The sequence below is a fragment of the Syngnathoides biaculeatus genome, chromosome 8 (assembly GCF_019802595.1).
Source record: "Syngnathoides biaculeatus isolate LvHL_M chromosome 8, ASM1980259v1, whole genome shotgun sequence".
NCBI classification, from domain to species: Eukaryota; Metazoa; Chordata; class Actinopteri; order Syngnathiformes; family Syngnathidae; genus Syngnathoides; species Syngnathoides biaculeatus.
The window spans coordinates 5,251,592-5,270,528 of record NC_084647.1 but is presented as its reverse complement, the minus strand read 5'-3'; the positions used below and the strand labels follow the sequence as shown (position 1 = coordinate 5,270,528).

General features: G+C 43.7%; 1 protein-coding gene across 2 annotated transcripts in view; it reads right to left on the bottom strand.

Annotated features, from left to right (window-relative positions):
- Positions 1-18,937, bottom strand: part of LOC133504833 (alpha-2-macroglobulin-like protein 1) — a 65,089-nt gene that overhangs the window by 3,960 nt on the left and 42,192 nt on the right. For both annotated transcript variants that reach the window (XM_061827487.1, XM_061827488.1), the window contains exons 25-31: positions 12,298-12,379; positions 9,664-9,820; positions 9,488-9,562; positions 8,655-8,817; positions 3,004-3,200; positions 2,705-2,920; positions 1,612-1,730 (exon numbers count right to left, since the gene is read on the bottom strand). In XM_061827487.1, the coding sequence (XP_061683471.1) occupies positions 1,612-1,730; positions 2,705-2,920; positions 3,004-3,200; positions 8,655-8,817; positions 9,488-9,562; positions 9,664-9,820; positions 12,298-12,379 (1,009 nt within the window). The remainder of the gene's footprint in view (positions 1-1,611; positions 1,731-2,704; positions 2,921-3,003; positions 3,201-8,654; positions 8,818-9,487; positions 9,563-9,663; positions 9,821-12,297; positions 12,380-18,937) is intronic.

Below are 18,937 nucleotides of genomic sequence, written 5' to 3'. Positions count from 1 at the left end.
ATCTTCCAGCCGTTCCCAGCAGACCCTCACAATACGTTTGGGCCTGCCATGTCAGACTGGCATCTTCCCCACCGTCGGAGCCAACTCACCACCAGGTTGTCATCAGTTGACAGCTCCACCCCTCTATTTACTTGGGTGTCCACAAAGTCGATCATCAAACTGCAACCTAAGGTGTCCTGGTGCCAAATGCACAAGTGAGGACGCCCTTATCCCTTAACATGATGTTCGTTATGTACAATCCATGATGAGCACAGAAGTCCAGTAACAGAACACTACTCGGGTTCTTTTCGTTGGTGGGGTGGTGTTCTTCCCAATCACGCCCTTCTAGGTGGGCATTGAAGTTCCCCTGCACAATGATGGAGTCCCCAGAGGGAGCACTCTCCAGCATTTTCTCTCAGGACTCCAAAAAGGGTTGATACTCTGAACTGTTGTTGAGTGCACTGGCACAAACAACAATCAAACAATCAGAACCTGTCCCCCTACCTGAAGGGAGGGGGAGGCTATACTTTCATCCACTGGGGTAATAAGTATACCAACACCTGCTCGGCGCCTCTCACCCTGGGCAACTCAGAGTGGAACAGAGTCCAACCCTTCTTAAGAGGACTGGTACCAAAGCCCAAGCACCGCGTAGAGGCGAGTCCAACTATATCAAGTCGGAACTTCTCCACCTCATGCACCAACTTGGACTCCTCTGCCAAAGTGGTGACATTCCATGTCCCTGGAGCTAGTTTCTGTAGCCATGGATTAGATCGCCAAGGTCCCCAACCTTTGGGTACCGGCCAGCTCACATCGCACCCAACCCCTATTGCGCCTCTCACAGGTGGTGTGCCCATAGAATGGGAGAACCAAGTTACGATTTCAGGCAGTGCTCGGCCAAGCCCCATGTGTGCAGGGCCGGCCACCAGGCGCTCGCCTTTGAGCCCCACCTCCTGGCCTGCCTCTGGTGGGGAGCCCTGGTGACTCGCGTCCAGGCAAGGGAAACCGAGATTCAATATTTGTATTCATCATAGGGGTTATGGAGTCGTAATTTGTCTGGTCCCACACCTAGTACCTTTTTGCGATGGGTGACCCTACCAGGGGTGTAAAGCCCAGACAACATAGCTCCGAGGAAACAAAAACCCCTCCACCACGATCATTGACGGCTCGAGGAGGGGTGATTTGGCTCGAAAAATATATCCATCCATCCATTTTTTAGCCGCTTATCTTCACAAGGGTCGCGAGGAATGCTGGAACCTATCAATGGGTAGGAGGTGGGGTACACCCTGAACTGGTTGCCAGCCAATCACAGAGCACCTGGAGTTAAACAACCACACTCACAATCACACCTAGGGGCCAAATATACTATGACAAAGCATTTTCTACTTCTGTTCTTGCACTGAGGGAAAAACAGAAACAAAACTTTCAATGTAGAAGGCCTGATAGAAGCAGTATCTTAGAGCCAAAACAAATTCACACTTTCAAGCTTTCCGACACCTTACAGCGACTGACTTTTTACAGTACAGTATTAAATGATTGTATTGTACATGTAGGATCAGCATGTTTTGGATGTCATTTTATGGATGCAAATCACATGCTTATTTGACAAATGGACAGATATGCGCACACACTGACCTGACGTGGACAAAGAGGATGATCTGTGACTTGCTGGAGTTGCACTTGGAAATGGTATTAGTGGAGATGTTGAAGGTGGAAAAGTCAGGAGGAGGTGGGACGTTGTAATGCATGGAGATCTGCGAGGGGACAGGAAGTCTCCTTCATCTCACAAATGCATGATGTTAAATGATACAATCAAAAACAGATGGAGCAGGAGTCAAATTATTTCCCCTCAATGTAAAATCTACCCAAGTGAACCATAATGGACTAATTATTAGACCCTGGGTATCCATTTTTACCTCTTCTAAGGCCAAAAAGATACAACTGCATTTCCAAGCAGAACCTTTTTGGGTACTTACTATTGTCTTAAATCTTTTTTTTTTTTTTTTTTTTTTTAAATGCAAAAATAAGTGACCATTATTAGCATGCTGAGGGGGGCCTTGTTAAAAACTAAGATACCCGTTAAAGAGGAAGTCCTGCCGTTTGGATTAATGTATCCGATAGATCATGTCATATGTACTGTACTTTAAAAATTTGTGGTTAATCAGATACCATTTAATGGTGTTTTGAGAATATTTTTATCAGCAATTACGAATTTTCATGGGCGCCACTATTTTGTCGAGTCGCATGACCGACATGCGCGAATGTGACGTATTACGTGCCCCAACAAAGACTCGCTTACGTTCTGACACAATTATGGCCAGCGCTGATTTCTCAGATATATCCTCATCTGATGAAGAAATAGCAGCATTAGTTGATCGGGAAGACGGATTAATACTTCCGTACAGTTTTGAACCTGTGGCTGTAAATAATGTAGAGTTTTCGGATGGTTTTTCGGACGGGAATGATGCGGAGTCTGATTATTCGGAGGCCAACGCGCAGGACACCCCCGTGTCATTACCGTCCGAAGAATCATCTGGGACACAGAGGTCATGTGTCTCACCCAAATTGCGGCATTCATGAAAATTCGTAATTGCCGATTAAATATCTTCTCAAAATACCATGAAATGATATCGGATTAACCAAAAATGTTCAAGGTACAGTACATATGACATGACCTATTGGATACATTGTTAATCCAAACAACCGGACTTCCTCTTTAAGATCGCACCTGTGCCAGAACACAACTCTGTCCCTCTGCTCTGATCGTGTACTCTCCGGGGACATCCCTCAGCTTCTCCTCCTGGTACAAGAGCCGATTCCTCTGGTCAACGATGAACTGCTTGTTCAGACCTCCTAATGAAGTCACCGTCACGGTAGTCCTTCCTCCAACGCTATAGGTGGCAGCACCGTATTTAGCTAGCGCTTGAAGGGCCACCACGGTGTCCTAAGGAGCACATGAGTACAGAGTCATTATGTCTGCCCCAACGGTAGAAACTTCTCACAAGTCCTGTTTGCACTTTTGCTTACCTGTGTTGAAGAAAAACCACCGTAAGGATTTTGCTGCTGTGTGAGCCAGCGCACAATGCCAGAGCTGTAGTCCAGACCAAAATCTGGCAGGGAGGGCCCAGAGAGTAGTGCCAGTAGTACATAGGAAGTGATCTCCACCTCCAGGGAGTCCAGTCCTTTCTTAGAGGCTCCCGCTCGCTCCCAGTGACGGGTTCGACCTGCCGCAAGGATATTAGTAGTCAAAATGTGTCGCACAAACTTTGTTCCCATTTCCCATTACCCATTGCCTAAGAAAAGAGAATTGATGTTAATAAACACCTGGACACCTTATCTTTAAAAAACAAAGACAAAGTCCGAAACCTTGGTTTTCTTACTGATTCCGACCTGACTTTCAACTGTCATATCAAATCCATCCATCCATCCATCCATCTATTTTCTTAGTCGTGGGATGCCTATCCCAGCTGTCAACGGGCAGGAGGCGGGGTGCACCCTGAACTGGTTGCCAGCCAATTGCAGGACACAGAAACAAACAACCGCACTCACAATCACACCTAGGGGCAATTTAGAGTGTCCAATTCATGTTGCATGTTTTTGGGATGTGGGAGGAAACCGGAGTGCCAGGAGAAAACCCACGCAGGCACGGGGAGAACATGCAAACTCCACACAGGGAGGGCTGGGCTCAGAATTGCGAGGCCAAAGCTTTCCAGCTGAACCACCATGCCGCCTCAAAACTGCCTTTTATCATCTGAAGAACATATCTCGATTGAAGGCTTATAGATGTCCAGCAGACCAGGAAATGCTCATCCATTCTTTTATCTCGCAACAGTACTTGACTACTGTAATGGTCTTCTGACTGGACTCCCCGAAAAGAGTTTTAAACAGCTGCAGCTTCCTCCCGCTCTTTTGCCTGGCAGCTCCATCCTTAGCACCCTTCTACCAATATACTCACTCTCTCGCATCTGGACATGTCCAAAGCAGTGAAGTCTGGTCTTATTTGGCTGTACCTCTAATGAGTTCATTTCTAATCCTACACAATCTGCTCACTCCTAGAGAGAACCTCAACATCTTCATTCCCGTCACCCCCAGTTTTGTCTCTTCAGTGCCATGGACTCTAATACGTACATCATCGGCCTCATCTCTGTTTTATAAACTTTGCCTTTAATTTTAGTAGAGACTCTTCTGTCACATAACACACCAGACACCTTCTGCCAACTGTTCCAACTTGCCTGGACCTAATTCTTCACTTCCTTAACACACTCACCATTGTTCTGGATTCTTGGCCCAAGGTATTCAAAGTCATCTGCCCTCGCTATCTCCTTTCACTGGACCCTTACTCTTTCCCCTCCACTCCTCTAATTCACACATATATTCTGTTTTACTATGGTATGGTTGATTCCTCTCCTTTCCAGTGCATGCCTCCCTCCATATTTTTAATTGGTCCTCTACCTTTTCCCTGCTTTCACTGCAAATCACAATGCCATCTGCAAACATCATGGTCCAAGGGGATTCCAGTGTAACCTCACAGGGTTCGCACGCTGCCCTAAAAGTCCCTAAAAACCCCTAAATTTTCGAAGGTGCATTTAGGGGCTCCTAAAAGTCCTTAAAATCTGCGAAAACCGGTCAAGCCCCTAAAAAGGCCTTAAATTTAAAAAAAAAAAAAAAAAAAAATCAAAGGGAGGACCTCTACCGCCAAAATTCTCCCTAAAAAATAAATTAATCTTTTATTTAAAAAAAAAATAGTGATCCGCCTGGCGTCCAAAACAGCCGGAAATTGTCAACGGAAGTCACCGCGTTGACAACTCGTCGCCATCTTGTTGATATTCCATTGTTTGTTTCTGTGAGTAGGAATTTCACTTCGTCTTCGTTACGATGTAGCGTAGTTCTTTCATCGATCCAACTTGTATCACGGGGAAGTGCATTTTTCAAGAAGGTTGGGTTGAAAGTAAGGAGTTTGGGAGCTGGGTTCGTCGAGATCCATAAGATCGCCACATGTTTTACTGCCATCTGTGCAAGTGGAGTTACCAGCTTGAAAAGATGGGCGTCAAAGCGCTGGAGTCACACCGGAAAAACAGGAGACACGCTGATTTGGCGTAGACTCTCTCATCTTCCGTTGGTATGAATCTGTTTCTAAAATATCAAGATAGTGAAGCATCAACTTCAGGCAGTGGTACTAGCAGTGCATGCGCACTAGGGATTGCAAAAAAACGCTTACTTTCATAACCGGCTTTAACTGAACAGCTGTAGCAAAAAAAACTGTACCATAGTGGTGTTTACATAATTCACCCGCGGGACCTCGAGTTGGGGTGCAGAGTTCCGCACGGACTGTTTTTGTTGTTCCTCTTGCTCTGACGAGTTCACAGAGTTCCCCCCATTATGCGAGTAGTGTTTTGATGTCTGCCAATAAAACAAGTTTACCCCCATACTTTGGAGTGTTTCCTCGATGCCATCTTTGATATTTCTTTGATTTAACTGAATGTTCTTTTGAGTCCAACTTTACTCTTAACAGTGAAACTTGAAAAAAGTGGAAATGATGTTGAAAAAATAGTGCAATGTGGAGTAGCGGAACCGGAAGAAATGATTGGAAATTTTAACCGATTTCGAAAGTCTGATTACGGTTTCGGTTTAAAAAAAAAAAAAGAAAACCGGTTATAACCGGTTATTTGTAAGCGGTTGCGATCCCTAATGAGCACCTACAGTTGTCCTGCCAGAAGTGAGGCTTTATGAACGTAGTTCAATACACGAAGACGGACTCGTTAAAGGCAGAGATCGTGTGGACTTTAAAAGTGATCTGCAGCCATTACAGTTACAAATCTTGTGAAAATAATTCGAAAGTGTTTGCAGTCATGTTCCCAGACAGTGACATTGGTAAAAACTACCACTGTGGGGAAAGGAAGACTTCGTACCTGGCTACATTTGGCATCGCTGCCCACTTTTCATCTCTACTGCCTCAGAGCCAAAAAAGCCAGAATAGAGACTGACATAACGCTTATTGAGAAGGCTGACAGGCTGTGTGAGGAGGCAGAAGAAAAGAGGAATCTGAGGTTTATCACCGAGGCCAATGCACTCAGAGGCAGAGCAAAGGACAAGAGAGCCACTTTGGCACCTCTGCTGCAACAAATAGAGGAGGCACTGGGTAGGCTCAAGAACCTAGAGTAGGGGTGCTGAGACAGACATCAGTAGAAGACATTTGTGTATATAGTTGCAATTGTAGTTAGAATCTGTTTTTCTGTATACTGTTATGTGAAGACGTTGACAATGGTCATATCAATGAGAACTCCCACAAGGGGCGACAGGTGATCACTGTCACAAGTACTGAGATACTGGAACATTTGATGAACCAAGAACGGTTGATGGCACCATTGGGTGAGTCTTTTTTCCTTACTCTTGATTTCCCACGATGGCCTTATATTTTTCGTGTCGGCCCTAAATTTTTTCCATGTCAGCCCTAAATTTTTTGTGTCAGCCCCTAAAAAGCCCTTAAATTTTTTTGGGTCAGACTGAGTATGAACCCTGCCTCATCTGTCAGCCTATCCATTTCCACAGCAAACAGGAAGGGGCTCAAAGCTGACCCTGATGCAGTCCCACCTCCACCTTAAATTCTTCTGTCACACCTACGGCACACCTCACCACTGTTCTGGTGGCCTCATACATGTCTTGTACTATTCTAACATATTTCTCTGCCACACCAGACTTCTGCATGCAGTACCACAGTTCCTCTCTTGGTACTCTGTCATAGGCTTTCTCTAGATTCACAAAGACACAATCTACACTGAAGAAAACAAGTATTTGAACACCCTGCTATATAGGTTTTCCCACTTGGAAATCACGGAGGGGTCTGAACTTTTCATCGTAGGTGCATGTCCACTCTGAGAGAGATAATCTAAAAATAAAAATCCAGAAATCACAAAGTGTGATTTTTTTTCAAGATTTATTTGTGTGATACAGCTGCAAATTAGTATTTGAACACCTGAGAAAACCAATGTTAATATTTGGTACAGTAGCCTTTGTTTGCAATTACAGACTTTCATTCTTTTCATTTGTCTTCCTCCAAACACAGTTAGAGGAATTATGACCAAAAAGTTCTATTTTGGTCCCATATGACCACAAAACGTTCTCCCATGACTCCTCTGTATCATCCAAATGGTCATTGGCAAACTTAAGACGGGCCTTGACATGTGCTGGTTTAAGCAGGGGAACCTTCCGTGCCATGCATGATTTGAAACCATGACGTCTTTGTGTATTACCAACAGTCACCTCGGAAACGGTGGTCCCAGCTCTTTTCAGGTCATTGACCAATTCCTGTCGTGTAGGAAGAAACTTTTGACCTCTCTAATTGCAAAAAAAGGCTACTCTACCAAATATTATCATTGGTTTTCTCAGGTGTTCAAATACTTATTTGCAGCTATATCACACAAATAAATCTTTTTAAAAAAAATCATACACAGTGATTTCTGGATTTTTCTTTTTAGATTCTCTCTCTCACAGTGAAAATGCACCTACGATGAAAATTTCAGACCCCTCCATGATTTCTAAGTGGGAGAACTTGCAATATAGCAGAGTGTTCAAATACTCATTTTCTTCACTGTAGCTCCTTCTGACCTTCTCTGTAATTTTCCACTTGGATCCTCAAAATAAATAAGGCATCTGTCATACTCTTTCTAGCCATGAAACCATACTTTTTGTCACTGATACTTATTCCTATCCTGAGTGTAGCCTCCACTACTCTTTCCCATTCCCAACTTCACTGTGGGGCTCATCAACTTTATTGCTCTTTATTGCTTCACACACCTCTGCAAATCACCTTTGTTCTTAAAAATGGGAGCTAGGATACTTTTCCTCCATTCTTCAGGCATCTTCTTACCCGCCAGTATTCTGTTGAATAACTTGGTCAAAAACTCTACAGCCACCTTTCTAAATTGCTTTCATACCTCCACAAGTATGTCATCAGGAGCAACTGCCTATTCATTTTTCATCCTCTTTCGCGTATTTCTAACTTCCCCCTTATGAATCATTGCCACTTCCTGGTCCTTCACACTTGCCTTTTCTCCTCTTCCTTCTCTCTCATTTTCTTCATTCATCAACTTCTCAAAGTATTCTTTCATTGATTTAATACAGTACACTTCAGACTTTGTGGAATTTATTAATTTTCATAGAACTAAGTTGTGTGCATGCCTCCTCCTCTGTTCCCCATGACGCCTCGTCATGCATCCTTCTCTGCGCATCTTTGCTCAACGCTAAAGGTAAATGATTTTTTTTTTATCATTCTTTACATTATGTACACTTTGAATACTTATTTTTAGGGTAAAAGAACATAATAATTTATTATTTCCTACATAATGTACACTTGAATGCTTCTTTTAGGTCTTAGTGGAGTTTTGGAACGCATTTGGCTAGTTTCATGTGAAATGCGTTTCTAGTTATGAAAGATTCAAATTACGAAAAAACGTCCGGAACGGATTAATTTTGTAAGTAGATGTACCACTGTACAGGACAAGTTATATCAAACATTGAAATCTTATTATACAGGCCCATTTTGATTGATACTGTCAGAGATGTATTCCTCTTCATCATAACTGCAGTCAACTTGGAGCTGTTTCCATTCAAGAAAAATCAAATGAGATTTGAAAGGAATCCAACAATGTGCACTTTGTGAAAGGTGATGATGTCCGTACCCATCCTGCTGGACTGCTGGTGCAGGTAGCTGACTAGCTTGATTCTCATCTCCTCGTCCTTAGCCAGAGTGAAAGTGTAGGACATCAGCGCTGTGATGTACAAATTGTCCATTTGGCCGGCTGCCTCCTTCAGACAGCCCAAACACCTCTGGATCACAGAATCCTGGGATAAAACACACACAAAGATATGATGGCTTGAGCAGCCTCAAGGCTGAGAAGTCAAAATATAATGCCACGGTGACACCGCCTATCTGTTGAAAAATTGAATTGAAATTCCTACAGACAGAGAGAAAATTGTAATTGTGTAAATCATTACATTACATTACACCAGATGTTTACTTACACTATACAAACATACTGTACATGCTTTTTGTCTAACTTTCTGACAGGAAATCAGAGTTAACCTGTTTTGGCCAATTAGGATTACTTTACCAACTTTTTTTTCTTTTTGCTAAATGTCAGAAAACAATGTTGATGCAATTTTCCATTACTTTCCTCTCTGTCCAAAATTTATGAACGCTCCCCTTCCCTTTTCCTTAAAGTGAAATGCTGTCAAATGCCCACTGCAATTCGTGGTAACAAGAACCAAGCACTGTCATGTACTACTTCAAGCATCTTGTGTCACATGTACTGGATACAGTTTTAAGGGGCTGTTTTGAGAATCATGGTTTGAACAGCATCAACAGCGAACAGCTACAGTATGAACTTAACACGCTGTGTGGGATTCATACAATAATCTGAACTCTTTTAAAATGGAGATCTAGAAAAACATGACACCACATGAGGTAGGGCTCCATGTGCTGGATACAAAAGGAGAGCGATGTTCCACTCACTTGAATGTCGGAGTCCAGTTCTAACAGGGCGGCAACGATGTAAGCCGTCAGGGATACGTCGTCGCTCACACCTCCCTGATGGGATGGGTCAAATATCCATTCATGTTGCTCTGTAAATCATATTCTATACCTTTTTTTGCTCTGTAGCATGCCAATGGCCATACTGACATCATTACCTTCATTCCATTGTGGATGAGTTTCCCCACAGATTGGATGCAGCCATTACGCCCCTGTTGAGCGTACAACCATTTCTTGGCCTCTAAAATGTGCTTGGGATCGACAAAGATGTAAGGCCTCGCCCCCCCGAATGACTTCATCACAAAGGAAGTCAGCCTAGAAAGAGATTGACACACGCATTCAAAGTTTTGAAAAGAAATCAAAGCATCGTGTGCCTGTTGCGGTCACCCTGAAATGAAACCAGCCAAAAAACAATTACATCATGACCGTGTGTGTCATATGAAGCCTCTGGACTACAAAAGAGTTCAGCTGAATCAGACTGAGGGGCAGCGATGCTTTTGAGTGCAAAGTAAAATATTGTACAAATACATCGATTTTCTTGGCTACTTATTCTCACAAGGGTCACGGGAGTGCTGGAGCCTATCCCAGCTGTCAAAGGGCGGGACGCAGGGTATGCCCTGAACTGGTTGGCAGCCAATCGCAGGGCACATTGAGACAAACAGCTGCACTCACAATCACACTTAATGGCAATTTAGAGTGTACAATTAATGTTTCATGTTTTTGGGATGTGGGAGGAAACCAAAGTGCCCAGAGAAAACCAACGTAGGCACGGGGAAAACTGCAAACTCCACAAAGACATGGGCCGCGATTTGAACCCCGGTCCTCAGAACTGTGAGGCCAACGCTAAACTGCTGCGTCACTGTGCCGCCTCAAAAAAACACATTCAAGATATTTTTTCCAATCTTTATAGCAAATATGAATGTGACTGGACACTTGAGTGCTTGTTTCCACAGCCACCCCCATTCATACTCGCCAAGTGCCAAACTGCCCAGCTTCCAAAACGCTTGTTAAATCCCACCCGCAAGCGATGTGCTTTAAGGAAATATTAACATTTTATGGCAGCCTCCTCATGAAGTAAATGGCTCAGATGGTTTCCAGCGCCAAAAACAATTGTGTATGCTTGCCTCACGGCTGCCGTTTTTAGTCTATCAAATTAAGTGTGGACTTTAAGCTGAATAAAGTCACTGTAAACAAAGTGCTAAGTCCTGAAAAATGTTCAATAACATCTGATGCAACTGCACTATATTGTGTGTTACATCATACATTCTGGTATTTTTGGTCTTTTCAGATCACCATCAAAGCTGAACGGAATATATGGTGAGAGGCTCAAATACACTATAAATATTTTTGTGACATGAAAAAGTGTCAATCACATCTTTTGGCACTTTATATTTAAAAACATGCCAACCAACTTTTCACAGAATATACAAACACTGGAACCTCAAAAATAGAACAACAATAAATCCATCCATTCATCCATTTTCTTAGCTGCCTATCCTCACAAGAGTCGCCGGAGTGCTGTAGCTTATTCCACCTGTCAACATGGCAGGAGGCGGGGTACACCCTGAACTGGTTGCCAGCCAATCACAGGGCACATGGAGACAGATAACAGAAACACTCGCTATCACACCTAGGGGCAATTTAGAGTGTCCCATCAATGCTGCATGTTTTTGGGGCTATGGGAGGAAACCGGAGTGTGCGGAGAAAACCCACCTATACATTTATTTACAAATATAAATACTAATTACAACATACCCTCAAAAATCCCCAAATATGCTGAATTAAGCACAATATGAAAATGAAAACAGATTTGCAATACTCTGAATCTGCAATAGGTAAGCCGCCACAAAGCAAGGGAACATCGTAACTAACCTTAATTCAAAAAGTTTAGGCACTATGAAAATTTAAAAAAAAAAAAAAATTATAATACATAATTTTATTGTAGTTAGGGCTATGGTGGCACAACTGGAAAGCGTTGGTCTCACAGTTCTGAGGACACAGGTTCAATTCCGTCCGTGCCTGTGTGGAGTTGTTGTTCTCCTAGTGTCTGCATGGGTTTTCTCTGGGCACTCCGGTTTCCTCCCACATCCCAAAAAACATGCAGCATTGATTTGACACTTTAAATTGCCCTTAGGTGTGATTGTGAGTGCGACTATTGTCTGTCTCCATGTGCCCTACGATTGGCTGGCAACCAGTTCTGTTATAAATATATGTATGAATAAAAAAGAAAAATTCATTAAAACATAGTACGAGTAAAATGTCCATCATACATAGTACTTCTGTGCATTACTGTATTTTTTACAATATAAAAAGTGCTTTCAGGAGCATGGTAGAGGTTAATAAGAATGTGCAGAAGATGATAAAGAGTCTGAGAAGGTTCTTATATCCTTAAATTTATAAATAGAATCACCGCAGATTTCACCGACTGCATGGGTGCTCTGAATCCTAACCCTCGCAATAAATGAGGGATTACTGTCATGAATTTTTTTTTACTCTTCATTTTAGGTGAATTACCTTATTTGCAGTCATTTTAGATTACATTTAATCCAAGTTAATCTTTGACTTTTTTTTACATTCTCAAGAAAAAAATATTTATATTATATTTTGTATGAATAAAGATTTGTGTAGTATATTCTTACATGCATTTTCTTTTCTCCTTTCAAGATGGTAGATTTGCACCACTGTATCCACAAGTGAGCCATGTTTGATTTTTCTTTCAAAATGGCCAACTATCAGTTTCAATTGCAGCAAATTGCCACCTAAATGATTATCTCCATCGCTTTTCTACTGACCAGGTGTTGCCAGATGCATCGTTTTTCCCAAAGGCACTGTAGGAGCCATCGTCATGTTTGTAGGTGAGCTCCCTTTGGTATCCTGGAACACGTATGCACAAATACACATCACATTCTACACGTCACATTCTCGAATGTGAACACACGCTGTAGACAATATGGCCTCAATGTGTTTCACATGCACAAAATGCCATCTTTCCTCAAGGTTTGGAATTATGACTGCATGTTGTTACAAAGGACTAAAATTGTATGGCCATCATGAATAAGTTTCCACCGACCGAAAAAATTTTTACTTAGCTCCCAAAAGTACCGCTACCATGACCACAGTTACAATACAATAGCATGGTAGACCTATGTGTTCATCAAAAATGAAAGGAGAGTAAGTAAGTATTGTAATCCACTGTGACATAACAGAGTTTGAATATTAACAGTGGACATCATTATAGGAAATACTGGAGTTAAATAAGGATTCAGTCAAAAGGTATTGCACATAAATGTTTTTAAATAATGGCACCAAAATACCCTTCCTCGAGCAGTCACCTTATCGTGGTGGAGGGGTTTGTGTTTTGTGTTTGGAGCTAAGTTGTCAGGGGCTTCACACCCTTGTAGGGTCACCCATGGTAAACAGGATCTAGATAAGGGACCAGATGTAGTATGGCTCCTTAAACCCCTATGACGAAGAAAAATAGTAGATTCAGGTTTCCCTTGCCCGGACGCAGGTCCCCAGGGCCCCCCTCTGTAGCCAGGCCTGGAGGTAGGGATCGAGGGTGAGTGCCTTGTCGCCGGGCCTGCACCCATGGGGCTCAGCCGGGTGTGGCCCGAAAGGGTAACATGGATCCCCCTTCCCATGAGATCAGCACCTGTGAAAAGGGCCATTGGGGTTGGGTGGAATGTGAGCTGGGCGGTAGCCGAAGGTGGGGACCTGGCCGATCCAATCCTGGGCTACAGAAACTAGTCTAGGGATATGGAATGTCCCTTCTCTGGCAGGGAACGAGCCCGAACTGGTACGTGAGGTCGGGAAGTTGAAGGTGTGAGGTCCCCTTGTCCCCTTGCACAGGGCCTGTACGTTGGGGTTTACCCTGGTGGATGAGAGGGTACCCTCCCTCCACCTTGGGGTGGGGGGACAGGTCCTGATTGTTGTTTGTGCCTATGCACCAAACAACAGTTCAAAGAACCCACTATTTTTGGAGTTCTTAGAGGGAGTGCTGGAGAGCGCTCCCTCTGGGTACTCAATCATTCTGCTGGGGGACTTCAATGCCCACATGGGCAATGACAGTGAGACCTGGAAGGGCGTGATTGAGAAGAACCCCACCCACCCCCGATCAGAACCCGAGTGGTGTTACTGGACTTGTGTGCTCATCACGGAGCCCACAACCACTAACCGTCATCACGGATTGTCTCTAACGAACACCGTGTTCAGGCATAAGGGTGTCAACATGTGCACTTGGCACCAGGAAACCCTAGGTCACAGTTCGATGAATGACTTTGAGGTCGTGTCATTGGACATGCGGCCGTATGTCTTGGACGCTCGGGTGAAGAGAAGGGAAGAGCTGTCAACTGATCACCACCTGGTGATGAGTTAGCTCTGAAGGTGGGGGAAGAAGCCGGTCCAATGTGGCAGGCCCAAATATATTTTGAGGGGCTGCTGGGAATGGCTGGCAGATTCCCCTGAGAGAAGGAATTTCAACTCTGACCTCTGAAAGAACTTTGCCCATGTTCCGGGCGATGCATGGGAGATCTACTCTGAGTGAATAATGTTCGGCACCTCCATTGTTGAGACAGCGGAGTGGAGCTGTGGCCTTAAGGTGGTTGGTGCATGTTGTGGTGGCAACCCCCAAACACATTGGTGGACAACAACAGTGAGAGATGCCATGATGCTGATGAAGGAGTCCTATTGGGTATTTCTGGCCTGTGGGATTCCCGAGGCAGCTGATAGGTACCGGGTGGCCAAGCGTAATGTAGCTTTGGTGGTCACTGAAGTGAAAATCCAGCCGTGGGAGGCGTCTGGTGAGGCAATGCAAAACGACTTCAAGACGGCTTTGCGGAAATACTCTTTCAACCTTCCGGCGTCACAGCGTACATTGGTGCACCATCAACACTGTGTTTACTGAGGATGGCGAGCTTTTGACCTTAACTCAGGACATTGTGAGCAATATTCCCTCCAAGCTGCGCACCCACACAAATGCGCACTTGTAGCGCACACTCAGTGCACATGAAAACCGATCCTGCGCAGTGAACCACAGCCTGACTTTTTTTTAAACACGGCAGCACGCGGTCTCTAACAAGCTGCTGCTTGGCCACACCATGCTACATACTCTACTTCCTTGTTTACCTGTCACTTCCCACCCCCCACCCTTAAAGAGGTACATTCATAATCATAAACAGCTCCCACCACAGTGCTTTTGTTGGACGAGTTAGACATGCTGCTTATGTTTACTCTAGATAATAATGGCAAAAGTAAAAAAAAAATGCTGTTGCTTTAATGAATGTCGGGGTATGTGAATAATCCATCCATTTTCTTCGCTGCTTATCCTCACAAGGGTCGCGGGGAGTGCTGGAACCTATCCCAGCTGTCAACAGGCAGGAGGCAGGGTACACCCTGAACTGGTTGCCAGCCAATCGCAGGGCACATAGAGACAAACAGTCGCACACACAACCACACCGAGGGGAAATTTAGAGTGTCCAATTATTGTTGCATGTTTTTGGAATGTGGGAGGAAACCGGAGTGCCCGGAGGAAACCCACATAGGCACGGGAGAACATGCAAACTCCACACAGGCGGGGCTGGGATTGAATCCAGGTCCTCAGAACTGTGAGGTCAACGCTTTACCAATTGATCCACCGTGCTGCCTATGTGAATAATAATAATAATAATGAAGAAAAAGTGAGGAAACTGGACAAGAGTTTCTCTTTTTTGAGTGCATTAACCTTAAAACTGTTTGGTAGCATCATTCAGCTTTCAACATCCATTGCTGATATTCTCCAAGCAATAATTCAGTTTTACACCAAGAAAAACAGGCTGGGATATCATTGTAGGTTAAAAAAAAAATAAAACGAAGTTGGATGCGACATTTCAAATTTACAGTTCATAGATGGCTTGGTTTGGTTAGCATTCTATTTTTTTGTTTGTTGACATTTTAATTGTAAGTTTGCAAAAACACAAAAGGGGACGCTCACGGCCTTAGTGTGTTTGCTCAGACAGATAAAAAAATTAGAGGGAACATTCGTTGTGAGTCAGTGGGGAGTATACTTCAAAGACCTCCTCAATCACACCAACATGTCTTCCCAAGAGGAAGCAGACTCTGGGTTCTCTAAAGCGGGCTCTTCTATCTCTGGAGTTGAGGTCACCGAGGTGGTTAAAAGGCTCCTCGGTGGCAAGGCTCCGGTGGTGGATGAAATCCCCATGGAGTTCCTAAACTCTCTGGATATTGTGGGGCTGTCCTGGGTGACACGCCTCTGCAACCTCGCGTGGACATCGGGGACAGTTTCTGTGGATTGGCAGACAGGGGTGGTGGGATGTGTTCCAAATATAGGCGATCACACACCTCAGCCACCCTGGTAAGGTCTATTCGGGGTGCTGGAAAGGAGGGTCCATAGGGAAGTCAAATCTCAGATTCAGGAGGAGCAATGTAGTTTTCGTCCTGGCTGTGGAACAGTGGAACAGCTCCACACCCTTGGCAAGATCCTCAGGGGTGCATGAGTGTTCGCCCAACCAGTGTACATGCATTTTGTAGACTTGGAGAAAGCGTTTGACCGCGTCCCTCAGGGAGTTCTTTGAGGGGTTCTTCGGGAGTAGGGGGTACCAAACCCCTTGATATGGGCTGTTCGGTCTCTGTACGACCGGTGTCAGACTTTGTTCCGCATTGCTGGCAATAAGTCTGACTCATTTAAAGTGATAGTTAGACTCTGTCAAGGCTGCCCTATGCCACTGATTTTGTTCATAACTTTTATGGACAGAATTTCAAGGGGCAGCCGAGGCGTAGAGGGTGTCGGGTTTGGTGGCTTCAGCATTGCATCGCTGCTCTTTGCAGAGTATGTGGCTCTGTTGGCTCCATTAAGCTGTGATCTCCAACGCTCACTGGAGCAGTTCGCTGAGTCTGAAGCAGGTGGGATGAGACTCAGCACCTCCAAATCTGAGACCATGGTTCTTCGAATTATTGTTAATATATTTATTATGGACTTGCAACAAAGCCAAAGTATCATTCTTGTGTTGAAGATTTCTTGCACAGAAATGCAGCTAGAGAAAAGTCTTGTTCACCCACACACACAGGTGGAACTCCTAATCTTCTGAGAATTGGCCAAGGACAATTTCATCAATGCACACACGCCATCATTAAAGAATGTGCCTTTGTTCACTTGCTTGCTCACCCCTTCTTTTGACCATATGTGTTTTCGGAAATAAAGAGAATACGCGAGAGGCTCATTCAAAACGCTTCAGAGCTGACCTCCAGGAAGAACGTGGCCACGGCAACACAAACCCAATAAGGGACTGGTCCTCGAAGTCTCTAACTGGGATCTGAGGGTTGACTGAAATCCAAGGGACAAGAGGACGTCTCGGTAAGAAAAAAATTCTTATGGGGTATAAAAAGAGTGAGCGTCGATAGGAAATTTGCACGAAGGTGCGTTGCAGTCTACACAAAGGTACTCTGTAGGAGAAGCCTTGTGAATACTAGTCAATGGCAAGTAAGAGGGATGCCGTAGTCCGACAAATTCCGTGAAAGGTAACAAGGGGAGACTCGTGTGCACTTAAATTCCATGGACCGTAATGATGGGGGACCCGTCTGTACAGTTAAATTCCATGAAAGGTAACGAGGACAGACTCGTCTGTACACTAAAATTCCGGGAAAGATAAACGAGGACGGAGTCGTATGTACACTTAAGTTCCATGAAAAGTAACGAGGACGTACTCGTGTTGCGCACTTAAATTCCATGGTAATGAACAAGGACGGACTCATATCCGTACTTAATTTCCAAGTTAAATAAAATACAGTCTGTATATCTGTATATCTAATAAAACTGCAGTATAAACCGTGTGTGATTGTGTTAATGAGTGTTTGAGAGACGGGATAGGAAGATTGGCTCTTTTGGAAGCAAAGCCAAGATTCCTCCGCACTTTTGGGTAGAAGCTTGAGGATTACTAAACAAGGGTATCGAAGAGTCACCTTGTCTAATACAAAACACCAAATGTAGTACACCCTAGGTGTAGTGTGTTGGCTCCAAATTCACAAAATGGGGAAAAATATTAGTAAACAAAAGGAAAGGGACAACTTGCAAGGATTGGAAATTTGCCAAAGTACAGAGCCCAGATAAGCTAAAATATTTAGATAAATGGATTACAAAATATGCTGGCCACCTTAATTTAGAAAAAATAAGTCAGTTGAAAGCTGACATAAATTGTAGAAATAAAGGTGACCTTAGTACAATGGCCTAAGATGGGTATGACGATACCCAACGGGGGTTACAAGAGAGGAAGGAGTCAGAAAAAGGAAAGAACAAGAAAAGCAAATGGTCATAAAGATCTGTTGCTTCACAGATGGGAAGATAATGAATAGAGAAAACCAACCAGACCCATCTACCCTGACTGACACCACCACACGGAATGACTTGATCAGATGGAACTGACTTGAAATTGTCGAAAAGACTGAAGACTACTATCTCCCGCACAGACTGCTGCACAAATGACCAACTTATCACCAAGTCAAGGTGACTTGTACCCAATGATCCAAGCCATCAACACCGACATACAACATGGCGCCAACCTGATTATTTTAGTGTATAAGTCTTGGACTATGGGTGATGTTAAAAAAGGCTGTGGAAGATAACACTTCACACAACGACGACATGAATCAATATGTAGAAGATATGGAAATTTTGAAAATTCAGAGAGCAACCCAGCATTTTAGACAGAGCAAATTACACTAAAATAGGAGGAGAAAAACAAAAGATGATAAGCCTTTTTAGGAATACAGAGTGAGAATGACAACTGTAGTCAAGATTTACAGTGGCCTGCGGTAAAATGGAAATAGGCCATTTCAACAGCAGTTGACATGCTCTCCAGGCAGGTTCAAAAGATGCAATTTGCAGATGGGTTAACAAACTACAATGGCCTGACTCCTGGCACATTGGAGGGATATGTTAATCATGCTGAGAAAATTCTGAAAGATAAAAAGAAAAACAACCTACCACTTTTTATGGGAAAGCTACTGTTACAACAAGCAGGACATTTCTTAACAGAAGAGAATAAAATGATTGAAGACTTTCTTAATGTAACAATGTGGGATAAAAAAAAAAAACTCCTTCCCAGATTTTCAATATGAAAACAATCTCAACAAATACACTCACGAAAAGTGGCCTGAGAGATCAGCATTTAGAAAGAAGTGTTATTTGTAGATGGCTCATGTAGGAAAATGCATGGTATAGACACCCAATATGCATTTACAACTCGACTTCTTCATTTCCTTTTGGCTTGTCCCATTAGGGGTCACCACAGCGTGTCATTTTTTTCCATCTCAGCCTCTCTCGTGCATCTTCCTCTCTTAACACCCACAGTCTTCATGTCCTCCCTCACAACATCCATCAACCTTTCCTTTGATCTTCCTCTCGCTCTTTTGCCTGGCAGCTCCATCCTCAGCACCCTTCTA